Source organism: Echiichthys vipera (genome assembly GCF_963691815.1).
Source record: "Echiichthys vipera genome assembly, chromosome: 14".
Taxonomy (NCBI): Eukaryota; Metazoa; Chordata; class Actinopteri; order Perciformes; family Trachinidae; genus Echiichthys; species Echiichthys vipera.
In genome coordinates this window covers 10,514,033-10,528,135 of record NC_139839.1, presented here as the reverse complement: position 1 = coordinate 10,528,135, position 14,103 = coordinate 10,514,033, and the positions used below count along the sequence as shown (strand labels likewise).

At 40.8% G+C, this 14,103-nt stretch overlaps 1 protein-coding gene across 1 annotated transcript in view; it reads right to left on the bottom strand.

Moving 5' to 3' along the window:
- Positions 1-1,265: 1,265 nt before the first annotated feature.
- The window catches only part of kctd16b (potassium channel tetramerization domain containing 16b), a gene marked incomplete at both ends in the record, with an annotated part of 67,124 nt that continues 54,286 nt past the window's right edge, over positions 1,266-14,103 (bottom strand). Inside the window, one exon of the mRNA XM_083926412.1 lies at positions 1,266-1,729. Within this exon, the coding sequence (XP_083782538.1) occupies positions 1,266-1,729 (464 nt within the window). The remainder of the gene's footprint in view (positions 1,730-14,103) is intronic.

Here is a 14,103-nt window from a genome sequence, read left to right as displayed (position 1 = left end):
CCTAATTTTCACCTCATACAACTTGTCTTCATAAGTAACACAGGGGCCTCATTAATCACTGTAAACAAGAATCATGTATATCAGCTCTTCCAACTGATCCTACCATCAATAACTATGGATCACTGTGTCAACACTCAGGGTATAAAGTATTCGTCTGTGTTGATGGGTCAGCCTGTCCCATTCTGTCTATTTACTGTGCGTGGCATGTTGAGTTTGGTTTAAATTACCTCACCATTTATTGGTTCCATGTGGGAATGAATGTTTGTGAGTGCTGTGTTCATTTTAGTTTGGCAAAATCCTTATAATATAAATGGAAAAAGTAATTGTTTGTGTGTAGGTATGTCTAAAATTAATCCTTCATGCTTTAATTTATCCTTTACAGAGTAACCTGGTAATTTCTCCACATCTAGACAAAGAGCAGAAATCAATGCAATGCAGGGTAGATTGATTTACTTGGGGTACGTTTGCAATGTAACTAATATTAGAAAAAGAAAATGAATTTAGTTGCTGATGAAATTGCACCTCCTCCTGCCTCATAAGTCCCCAAATGCTTCCTAAGATTGAAGTAATTGACCAAGCTGTTTACACCAACTTGGCAGCAGAGGGCTCTGGGTGTATTTATAGTGAGAGCACTGTTGGGACAACATGAATTATTAATGGGTCCTGATGCAGATTTATCTGTGACCTCCAGGCCAACTGGGTGCGAACACACACACACACACACACACACACACACACACACACACACACACACACACACACACACACACACACACACACACACACAGTCACATACTAAATCAGTTTGGGTTCGTGAACTAAAACTGACTCCTATGATGGATTTCCAGGGAAATTATGACAGAAGACAGTTTTTGCAGTCCAGTAACCATTAGTAACCCCCATTGTAGTCATTAGCAATCCTTCGGTTGGTTGATCAGTTCACAGAGGATGTCTCTCTCCCACTCGGGTTGGTCCTCAGGGATAAATTATTCAAAGCTTTGAAGTATTCAGCAAGGTACGGCATATACTTACAGTACATACAGAAGGCCTAAACTACATAAAGACACATATGTACTACATACGTCAATAAGAGAACAGTCTGGTTGTTATGCTTCTTACTAACCGCTGTGTAGACTTTCAACCTATTGGCATAAAACTGCAGTTTCCCCTAGAAACTGTTGTTCTTGTTGCAAAAGTGATGATCAAAAAACATGTAAACTGATCCTTGGCCTCATGTGTCTGCTCCCTCTGTCCTGTTTCCTGGCTCAGAGACGGTACTTTCTCAGCAGGTCAGCCTGCCACATGTATTTCCTCTCGGGGAATCTCTCTGGGATCTTGATCTTGTGGAAATCTTGAATGCACTTTTCCAGCTCCTCCTCGACCGTTGGCTTTTCTTTCGCCGGCCTTTTCTTGCAGGTGCTGGTGTCACGGGAGCTTGCCGTAAGCGTGCGCAGCAAGTCACTCTTCCGCCGCTGTTCGGACTGCTGAAGCATGGCGATGGGGCCCTTTTTCAACGGTCTGTCCAGGGTTTGGACGTTGGCATGAGGGCGTGACTGGCGGCTGACTGGGCCACAGATGACTGTTCCCTGGGGAGAGCTGGCTTCTGACTGGCTCTCGGAGCTTGAGGTGGAGAGCTCGTTGAAGGAGGTGCCACTTCCGCCCTCGCCGTCGCCCTTGTGGTTCTTGCAGCAGCAGTCACATGGAGGGGAGGACCAACGTGATGGACCACCTGGAAAGAGATAGAACCAGAGAGGAAGCTAACTTTAGAGTTCATGCAGAGATATTTTTTCCACCTTTTCTTTCTTTCTGGGACAATCATCATGAGGAGAGAAAACAAGACGGTGACACAAAGAGAGCCACAAATTAGTCAGACAGGAGAAGAAAGGCAAAGTAAGAAGCAATGAAGCGAGACAAAAAGAAAGTTAGCTAATGCCAAATGTCTATAACATAGAACAAAGTGACGTGACATCAGAGACACCTGGCTTGCTTCCAGTCTAATCTGGATGTGAGCCTGCTGACGCCAATCGTATATTGTTCAGAGAAGTGCTTATAGACCCATGCTGTCAAAGGAAACATGAAAGAGCTAAAACCATTTGCAAACACACAACAGAGGTTCAGATTTACATGCTATATATCTATTTAGGGTAATTTTGATTTAATTAAAAAGTAGCCACTGCAGTACAAATTAAATAATTCTTAACTTTGCAAATATTTTTTAACTACACAAGGAGATATTGTTGCAAAATGGGCACATATGTACTTCATCGTCCTCTGAATTCTTTTTTAAATCTGTGCAATGCTTTAATTTCAAGGGGTGGAGGTCTATTGAACTGTTTTCTTTCAAACATACAGTCATTAGACTTGAGTACCATAACTGTTTTCAAGAACCAGAGCAGCACCACACCTCTCACTGCAGGAAGAAGCCATTTATTTTTCATGCTAATCTCCTGAATTATTGAAGGGGTATCCATTGCTGATGGACTACTCTGTGTAGTGAGGAGAGAGATCAAAACTCTGGAGGCACACACACATACAACCACCCCACCCCCCACCCCCCATACTGATTTTGATTCCCTCCCGTCACCATCGACACTACCACACGCACAAGTGCAGGTTTATGCTTTTGATGCATCCTTTGCTCATCAAGTTCAATATCACCATCGTTTATTTTCATGTGCTGCTGAGCATTTCACTTCAAAGGAGATAGATCAAGACTATAAATAACGCTGCTTAAAATAAATGCTCTCCCCACCCCCACTTGTACTTTTGTCCGCAGGAACATATTTGGCTTGTTTATAGGGAGGCACAAGAACAGCAATCAATTCATCCAACCAATAGTTGTTCATCCAAGTACCGCTCATAAAAAACATAAATAGAAGAAATATTTCTTCGACAGCTTTGACACTAACACACTTACAGCAACTGTAGTTCTAAACTGCAGGAGGACAGGGATTCAGTAAAGACCTTAATATACATACATGACACACACAAACACACACACACACTCAGACACACACAAACACAAACACACACACACACTCACACACACACACACACACACACACACACACACACACACACACACACACACCGCTGCCTTCTGTATGTGAAATAAACATCAGCCATAAAATACAGTGACAGAAATGGAACACATCACCCTTTGTCACCCATAGAAGCTCAGGATCTCTTTAATTAACACCAGTATTTCAAAAACACACTCTATCATATAATGGTGTCATTTGAAGGCACACACAATTAGAAATGTAACAGCATCAGATAAACATGTGTTCATTATACAGTTGCAGGATAGAGGAAGTTTCAGGATAGAGGACGTAACCCCATGATAGGTGCAATTACTGTATGTCTTTTCCCAAGCTTTGTTTAGGGACACATGAGTTAATTTATTTCACTCAGAGGGAAAAGCTAGCCCTCTGATCGATGTGATGCAGACGCGTAATTGGTGTGTTGAAAAATGGCCCCAGACTCTAGTGAATTGTTAAGCCAGCCCGTAGCCAATCTGCCTGTCCAAATAAAATGAACAAGATGAGACGGCTAAAGATGCAAATGTCTTGAAGAGCCTTTTGTGCGTGTATGTGTGTGTGTGTGTGTGTGTGTGTGTGTGTGTGTGTGTGTGTGTGTGTGTGTGTGTGTGTGTGTGTGTGTGTGTGTGTGTGTGTGTGTGTGTGTGTGTGTGTGTGTGTGTGTGTGTGTGTGTGTGTGCGGCCCACCTGTAAATTGGATAGAATGCATTCTGATTAAACTTAGTAATTATATCCACCTTCATGTAGCCATTCACACTGTGTAGGTCTTGACAGTGAAATGCTGCTTTAATTTACAGGTATTGTGAACAGCTACTGACCTCGCTAAGACTAAAGAGTACCAGGGAGGCAACGGATTTATGATTTTGACCAGTTGGATTTCTTGTCAAGCCTTTGGCTTCAAATCGTCCAATAAATAGTTCTACTGAAAACACCCCTTACAGGGCCTTCAAAATCCAAGCACTGATAACTGTAAAATAAGGCAGTAAGTGGTGTGTCCACTCTCAGCTACACAGCAATACTAATTACATTCCCAAAAGGATATAGCAGAGTGCAGCATTGATGCTTCATAGCACATTGAATCATGTTGGTGGTAAAAAAAACAATTTCCCCTGCTGACTGTAGTGGGGAAAAAAAAGTGTAAATCCAAAGACTGCATTTTCTCATTGGTATTTAGACATGCTAATTGAGGTGAAAATTAAACCATTGTTCATGTTGTGTTTATTCAGATAGTTCTTCTTTCTTGTTGAACTCCTAATTCCTATCTTGCTGCATTGGTCCTGTCAGCCAGTCACTGCAGTTACTTAAGGTACGTTTTTCTGCAACTGCGCTCCGTTATACTGTAGGATTTTCACAGTTAGTTCTATTAAGGGACAAAACATTTGACTCAAACATGATATTTCAGATGCCCCCAGTCCAAATTTGCCTAAGTCTAGATTAATGATGTATTTTGGCAGCTTCAAAGGGAGGTGCCATAGTTAAAGGTCAAGGTTTCAAAGTCTAAAGGCTATAGCTGCCACACAAACTGTTTGATTTTGATTTTGTGGTTGCTGATTTGCCCAAAGGATACCTGCATACTTGTACATTGTACATCAATCTAGGTGAAATACAATTGAAAGTCTGCTTCTTCTTCTGCACCAGAGGTAATTTTAACAGCAAGAACTGTGATACATTGCCCTGCTTCATAGCTGGACAATACCTTGTCATCTTACGAAAAAAGTATACATGGTTATGAGATAAGGACCAATTTCCTGTCTAGTAATTGAGGCATTCTAGCTCTCTAAATGGCAGAAATTTGACAGTTCCCCTCTATGACAGGTAGGCGATACTACTGAATGATCTGCTCACTCAAAAATAACCCCAGGTTCATTGTTCATACCAGTCAGGAGATATCTTGGGGAGAGTTTGTCCCCACTTCCTGTCAATCACGCCCACGTGCATGTCAGCATCTTTGGAGAGATGTATAATAAATCACAGGAGGCGAGGAGGAGGTGCAGCTACTGTAGCAAGAATGTGTCTGAATTTTAACTGAATATTAATATTATATTTTGTAACATATGGCACCTTATGTACAATGTTGAATGTATTTATGTATCTGTTTAAAAGTGTGTAATTTACAAAAGATTTATAAGGAAAACAGCTTATTTTTTAGTAAGTGATAAAGGATATGACCTAAGTCCACTGACAGGACAGGGAAAACACATAACCAGATCAGGTGGTGAGGTTCTCTAAATAATTGATTTCCCAAATATTAAAAATTGTCTTCACATGTGACTTTTAGCAATTCTCACTCCCACAATTGTTTGCATTATTTCTTAAGGCAGAGTTTCTCTCTCCCTAACAACATTTTCCAATCATTAAATGAAGCCAGCTGTCTCTTGCTAAAATAACATTAATGTGCCATATATTATATTGGTTCATTTATCAAATAAATTAAAATACAAGACAGTAAAAAACACATCTTCTAGAAACACGAATACGCCAGGCAAACGTGTCTTGTGATGACATCAAACAACCTCACATAATACAATCTACAGTATTATAGTAAATTATTCATATTACACTGTACATACTGTAGCTAGATATTGTCCAATAGATCTCCTACATTGTTAAATGCTAAGAAAGGAAATTAAGTGAGCTTGTGGCCGTAAGGCAGCCAGCTCAAACTGGAAACCTCAGGCTAAAATTGAGCAAGGAAGTGCATCAGTGCTTGCCTTGAGTCTTGAGCAAGGCACTTAATCTTCAACAGCTCCAGGGGCAAACAGAAAAGACTTTTGTTGTAGGGAGCTGCTCCTGGGTGAGACTGTGTGTAACTCAAGCCCCCACAACAGCGACATCCTGGTTGATCCAATAAGGAAGGGCCAAAAAATTGCATTTCTCTGATGGCCACTAGGGGCACGTTTCATAATAGAGTGATTTCTCATTAACCCCCATGTTAAACAGGCCGTTTTTCACAGCATAATTAAACCTATTTAAGGTCTGGTAAAAAAAACAAAAACTAGTCTGTTAGTTTAGGTCATATCTCCATGACAACACTGAGGGAGGTGAATTTTTTTTGCACCAGGCTAGTTTTTATTTTATTGGAGGTTAAAGTGAATAATTACGTGGACTCTTGAGTGACAGCTAGCCACTGTCCTTCACTTCGACTTGGAGGTATACGTCAGCCGGATGGATGCCACACACTCCCCCCACCATCACATCAATGCCCTTTTTTGTGAGGCAGAGACAAAGTCTGACAAGATGGCGATTGGATCAAGTTGCGAAAACAGACCTCGACGGGCTACGTCCATTTTTTATACAGTCTTTTGTGTAACTGTATACATCTGAGGCAGGGGAGAAGGGCATTTATGCTCAGCAATTATAATAACTCTGATAAACAAAGACTAAGCATTAACAAATGATTAAGTCAAAACACACATTTCCTGACTATGCTTGTGACGTTTCCTGTATGCTAACATAACACGAGCAGTAAAGAGTTAAAAATGTGTCTTTTCAGTTTATATTTGTTTCTGCACATACATCAGCATGGACATGTAAATATGGTATAGTATAATATATGTGCAATATTGTGCTCTCATGTGAGAATAAGGTCACACTTTCCTTCAGGGCTGAGTGCATGATTTTGTAAGTGTGTGTATGTAAGTGCATTTGTGAATGCATTCTGTATATGTACACACACATATGTGTAACATATAAAAGATGATTCACCATAAACGAGAGCCGAATGCAGGTCTGTCTGCGGCCTCCTTTCCCCTACATACATCATACATGCATGTTTTCTGTGTGTGTGTGTGTGTGTGTGTGCGCACACAAGCCTGTGGTCATCCCTCAGTGTGTAAGTGACATTGGCCTTCGAACTATTATCTATATGCTGTCGGGCAGAGAAAGGGGGACTGATGTCAGGAGGGGTTCCCATTCGTGTCATCAGAGGTGTCAGACTGTCGGCCGTGCCTGTGGCGAGCATCACTCAGCGCACACACTATCGCTTTGTGTCTGTGTGTGTGTGTGTGTGTGTGTGTGAGTGCATGTGTGTGCATGTGTGTGCGTGCGTGCGTGCGTGCGTGCATGCGTGCGTGCGTGCGTGCATGCGTGTGTGTGTGTGGTGCATTGTACTGTGTATGTGCAGCGGTTGATTCATATGATCTCATGTTGTTTCTCTTCCAGGGAGGTGGGCAGGAGGTCTGACTGACGTCTAATGTCTGTCACATGCTATTACACACACACGCACACGCACACGCACACACACACACACACACACACACACACGCAATGCTTCTTGACAGGTGCTCCAGGCTTTGATGTATTGATCTCAGCAGGGACCTTCACAACTTGTGCGTTAGCTCTGTCCAGTAAAAAGACCTGACTCACACCGCACGGACAGTTGAATAGAATCAACACACCCACACACACTACACTGAAAAGATCACACACAGGCAGTCAGTACAAATGATCTATTTCTAAATTTGCTAATTTTCTATCCACATATATCATTCATCATCCATCATTGCCACACGAGCTTCTATCCAAAACGCTGATACTATATGCTTAGAAATTAGTACATTATGACAACGTACATTTCACTCTGTTGACGTTACACTTAGCATACCCACAGAATTTGATAAGTGTTGCTTTGTCACACTGATTCTGGACTCTTAGGTGGGACTTTCTTTCAGGGCGAGTATGCATTTTGCATCCTTATTTTCTAAGATTGGCACAACTTAGTCTTAAACTATAAACTTTAACATCACCATTTCACTTTTTAATCTTGTCAACATCAGTACGCACTCTGGAGGAAAGCACCAATTGAGAACATCAGCAAATCATAACCAAGTGCTTCTTTAATTATATAATATTCTCTCATTCCCATTGCACATTTAAATCAAAGAGATCCGAATAGCAAAATGAAATAACTTTCTAATGTCTTTTAACAACTCATGCAGCACTATTCAACTATTTTGTTCCTGATGTTTGTCTCATCATGTTGGGCTATTCTGGGAAATGATATAATTCTGTTTCTTTATTGAGTAGATGCACAACATTCCTGTTTTGGGGTAACAAGTTCCCACTTGTTCTCTTTCTTTCCACTCCATTTTTATTCCCTTTCTCTTCTTCTACCATATCTATTTTTTGTCTGCACTCTTTAATATTCTCTCTTTCTTTCTCCCATGCATCTCTCCCTGACCATTCCTCTCCTAATGCCTGTATCGATGGGTTGGCGCATCAGTGAAAGTGTATGGACGATTGCCCTCTGATTGATTTCTGTCATACAGCCTCTCAGCACGGCAAGCCTGTTCACCAGAGATAAATGATGTTGGCACAACAAAAGCAAATAAACCTCTTCTATCTATCACACTCTCTCCATCGGTTATTTTTTCTGTGTCCCACCTTGACTGTGCATCTCTCTGCTACTCTTTTTCACTCCCCGTCTCATTCTCAGTCTCTCCCATCTTCTTCTGTCTTTCTTGTTCAGATTAAGGTTTTTCTTTTTTGTCTATCCATAGTCATTTTCCATTTCCGTCCAATGTTTTTTTTTCTTCAGATTATTCTCTCTTTCCAGCTTTATGATCTTCTTATTTGCTTATTTTTTGGCAAGTCGACAACCCTAATGCACTGCTCTTCTCCTACACCTTTACATACGTCAGTTTATTCCAGTGTTATATAATTTCAAGGCTTTTTAGCATTTGTTTTGGCAGGGATTGTCATCTGATTTAGGCAAAATAATGTGGGAACTATATACATATACCTGTATATACTATATACACTTGGTGCATAAATCAAAACTTATTTTGTGATAAGGTGCTGCAATTAATTTTTCTCATATATCCACTTCCCCCTCAAACTGCCTCTCCTCATCTACTGTTATTCAATCATAGTGTCACACATTTCCAAGTTATTCAGGTTTTGTCAAGTCAAGTTTACCACAGGAATAAAACATAAGCCACAATCTCTCTATAAGCCTCATATCAGTATCAGAACCCATTCAGCTGATGGTCTGGTGAGGGTTTAGCCTCTGAAGGCAAGGGGCAATATTTGGATGTTTTCAGTGTAGCCAGTGGATATCCGGTCCAAGACTTCCACGCGCCTTGTCCGTTTAGCAACTTGAGGCACGAGAATGAAGTCAGGGTTGAGAGATGAGGTTTCTATAAACAGATATGTGCGTATGAATGCAAATTAATACATCTTAAAGAGCTAATACAACGTGAAATTGTCGTCAGGTGATAGCCGATAGGTTCCAAGATTGATTTGCATTCCGCCTCTTTGGTTCTCTCTGTTGCAACAAAGCCCTCTCAAACTTGAATGGTCAATGCTACTTGGACAGAAGCAAGAACACTTCTTTACCAAATATTGTGTTGTTGCCTACAGACTTTGCATTCATATGCATATATCTGTTTATAGAGATGAACCTCATGCTCCATAAGCCTAAAATCATGAATAACGTTTTTACACTTTACAATCAGAGGACCAGTGGCTTTGATCAATAGCCATACTTCATTGAATACTACAATTACAGCTGAATTATTAATGGACTCAACCTTCAAATGCTATTACTACAATCCCCAGTTGAGATTATATGAGTGGATGTTCAGTCTACCCAACCCAACCTCAAAGTGAGAGACAGAAAAAAAAAAAGTTTGTTCCTCTCTTGAGATTCAGATTGATGTGTAGCACCATAGAGAATCAATCAGAAAAGAGAGAAAATGAGACGCTGGCTGTACCCTGTGTGATTTTCTGGTTATATGAGTCCATTTTCTGGTTCAGAGCTGATATCACTGCTATAAAATGGATTTTATTTTAGTTCCAAAGCTCAGGCAAATGCTCTTTGGATCCACAAAGTAAGTTATTGTTAGCCGAGGATCTCCCAGTGCTAAGGCACAACCTGATGTCATCACAGGTTAAATATAATAAAAATGTGATAATGTGTTTATCCCTTTAAGGAGATTATATTTTCAAATGCCCTCTTCCAGGAAAAAGAAAGGTCAAAAGAGCAGCAACTACAGTTGGCAGTAATTCAAAGTCTTGCCCAAGGACACTTCAGCTTGACAGATGCTGGTCAAGTCAGGAGTCTGAACCTGCAGGAGCCTGCTTTACATCTTAGCTGTCTGGCTTTTAGCTGTGGGAAGAAGCCCGGTTGGTCAGATATTGATTAAACTGTCCCTGGCCCTGTGAATGAGTTCTGGACCAAGATGTCAGCTGCCAAATGAAAATTCAGCATATTCAGAATGCAAGAGGCGTGTGTTTCTAAACAGAATGTTGTTTCGAGCTCTGTTTGCCAGCTTGGCGTAATAGATAACGAGAATGAAGCATTTCTTATCCCTCCCCCCCTTCTCTCTCCGTCTTTCTCTTGATGCAGCATAATTAGTCCCTCGCAAGGCAGCATGAAAGGATATGTTTGACTGTTCAGCTTTTTAAACCAGCCACTTCTCTTATACACCCCTGTAGAGTACGTATGGGCCCCATGCCTCAACGGTGAGTGTGCGTCTACATTCCTGCTTGTTTTGTGTGTCCGCTGAGTGAAAATGCATCTCTTCCCTACAACCAGGTGTTACATGTCACTCTTTGGATTGACACCGTGTGGTGACAGGAGTTTTCATTTCTACCAGCAACATTTTCTTTCCACTCTCTAAGAGTCTTAACTGTAAATTTGAATGTGTGTATCATAAAGCCACAGTCATCTAAAATAGTGCGTCTAAAATTGTATGTAACACATGCCAATGCTTTTATGATTCACCATATGTTACAGAAGCACACTGGCAGGCTTGTTCCTGAGAGATTACAAGTGGTTCTTTGGCAAATAGGCGCAAGTTTTTAGAACAAACGTGATACCACTGACACACGCTTTTATTCTCATTTCAAGTTGAATGTGTGGAAGAAACTATTAGAAGCAGTAGGGCAGGTGGAGAATAAAACGATGCAAAGAAGCCGCAAGAATAAATTGATGCAGAAAAGAGTTGGTAATCTTTTGAAGTATGGTTTGAAATCCTAGATGAATATACCATGAAGGAAAACTACCCATTAATGTCTGATATAGCTCAGCAGCACCCTAATTGTAATAATAGGGACTTGCATAGAGACTGTGCTGATGCAGGCACAGTGACATTTTCCTCTTGAAGACCAATACTACTGATGACTAATCAAGCCTCCTCTCAAAAAGTTTCCATTTTTTGTGTTTTTTTTCTGTAGGCGTTCATTAATAATACTTGCAAATTATCACTTTCAACCCACCGTATCCAGACTGCTCTCTTAAACATTCATCAGCATGCAAATTTATGATCCTCCTCTGGAAAACCACCAACTCTGGTCTGTCTCTGACAGCTCACACTGATTGCTGGGCATCAATGCCCACACTGTTTTTTTTAACTAGCATGCTTATTACATGTTAGAGGGGGACTATCAAAGTTAAAAAAATGTGTCTAAGGTCATTCCGAATACATCAACATCATACAGAGTAAAGGCAGTTCAGCCAGTATGACTTCTTATCATAGCATGATAATACATGGTTATTGCACAAACCAGCAATAAAGGAAAGTATGCATTACTTGTCACATTGTTAGTTAGTGCTTTTTGTGGGTCTGTCATATTATCTCCAGGTTCTGCAGCCATACATCAATCCACAGATCTGTCAATTAATCCTACATCTACTCTTTCTCCATTACTTCTTTACCTTTAACCTATCTATTTATTAATCATCCATCTATGCTTTGTATGTTTATAAACAACAGCAAACATCACCTTCATACTGATTTCAAACAATTACATGTCAATGTCCCAGTGGTCAAATGTGGGTAATTAATGGGAGCCTATGACCAGTTGAAACTTTACAGAGAGAACAATTTTGTTGTTTTAATCTGAAAGCAACCGAGCGAGAAGCCTGAAGCAGCACAAAATATTGGCACTATGCAGCCAACAGCAGAAGGGAATACAGTACGCACATACAGTAGAGTGCTGCATTATCAAGAAACAACACCACTAAACTCTACAGTCGAGGGGTGTCAGGTGTACAAAGAGAACAATATGGCAACTTCTGAAAAGCCAAATTTACAACACTTCAGCATAAGTATTGGTTTGACTTGAAATAGGACAAAACATTACCAATCAGGAAAAAGAAAGACCCAAGCCCCCTGATAGCTTAAACACTGTGACCATTGGTACAATGGCTGAAGACGTGTGTGCACACAACAGTTATGTATGGAGGGCTACGTTTGTGGTTATTAAAGTACCCACTGCCGGAGAGTTTGTGTTTGTCAGGAGCAATGTACACAGTGTCCAGTGATGAATTATCTATGATGTCAGCATCAACAAACAGGCTGTAATCGGCAAACAATCACACAAGCACTATCGCTGCCCGGCAGAGCGCTCACCATCCGCTATCTCCGTCCCACTGTCACACACGTTCACTCATTATCCATCTGTTACACACATACGCACACAAGGTTGGGAAGGTTACTTTCAAAATGTAATTGCTTACAGATTACTGAATGTTTTCTCCTGACTCTGTGCCCACTGCAATGGGTTCAGTCATATCTGGATGATTGTTTGCAAACTCTAGGATCTGAGGTTAAATGGTGTTTATTTTAATTTAATAGATAGCAATAATGGTCATCCATTGTTCATCTTTGACAAGATAACTTTGTTTTTTCATCATTAGCAGCATCAAGTCTTATTGCCTCTCATTTCCTCCTTTTCCCCCTTTCTACTCTGGCGTCATTTTCCCTCAGCTTTCATCCATTCTCAATCAATCTCCACCCTTTGTCTCCCCAATCTGTCATCTGACCCCTCTTACCCCTTTCTGTCGAGATAATGGAGTGTCTTTGCAGACTTGTCTCTTTGTGTCTATTTTTCTTTCTTAGCCTTTGCCTGACTTTTTTGTTCTTCTTTTTCTCAACAAGTCCCTCCTTTGTATCTCTATCCGTGATGGGAGCAGATGATGATGCAGCAGTAAGTTATATGACAGCCTTTAGGGGTGTCCAATGAGTGTCAGCCTTGACCTGTGTCTTAGATCTATGAACCAGTATAAAATATAGTGTGTAAATGATACAAGAGTTCAGCTACAAACAGCATTAACCCACATCAACTAGTAAAACAATCACACCTCCGCCTGTTCTCCATGGCCTGAGTATCAGTTATACTACTTAGTAGCAGATGGGAACCTTGTTTGCCTACAGGCCTTTCAGAATTTGTTGAGGCTTGGATTCAACAGTGTGCAGAAAAGATTCCACAAGAATCACGGCTTCCCCTCCTCACATTTCTAATTGTTTGGACGTTTTCATCCACAGAACTGGCACTGACTGCTGGTGTTTTTTGTTTTTTTCCCTCATTCTCAGGAGGCAAAAAACACTGCGGTGCAGGAGGATCCCAGAGGGCGAGCTATTTCTGTGCGGTAATGATAATGTTCCGTTAATTAAGTCACACATCTTATCCGTTGCATCGTAACTTAAACTTTCAACAATGTCTGTATTAGTGGCTGCATGACTGCATGGAATTAAGCAACCACTTAACCCATGCTGAAATGTATATTTTTCCCCCCAAAGCGATTTTCACTTCAACGTTTTGATTTATGTGATTAGTTATATAGAGTGTGGAATTGGCTTATTGAAATAATTGATAATGATAAGAGGTCAAAAATTGTTGATGCTCAGTGGCATTCAGACAATCTGACTGATCAACCATGTTGTTTTACTTGCAAAAATATTTCATATTTCCTCCTAAGACTTTTTGATGTGCTGCCAATGGCATCTTGGTCACATTTGTGCACATAAGGGCAAGTCATGTAATGTATGAATATGACAAATGTACTGACATTGCTATACTGCCTTTCCGTGGCTACATCTCCACAGGAGTTCATGAAAAGTCAACCACAGCCCCATGTGACCACTTGAATTTAACAATTTGTGGGACTGGCACTGATTTCCCCTGAGGTGTCTGCAGCCAGACATCTCAAGTGCCTGGGCAGTGAACATGGTGTTCATTTTGTGGCCTGGATGCTGACATATGCACGACTGAGGCGACTGTGAGGAGTGGTGGACTGTCAGGAACATCCACGGAGACATCTTAAATATTACAGATA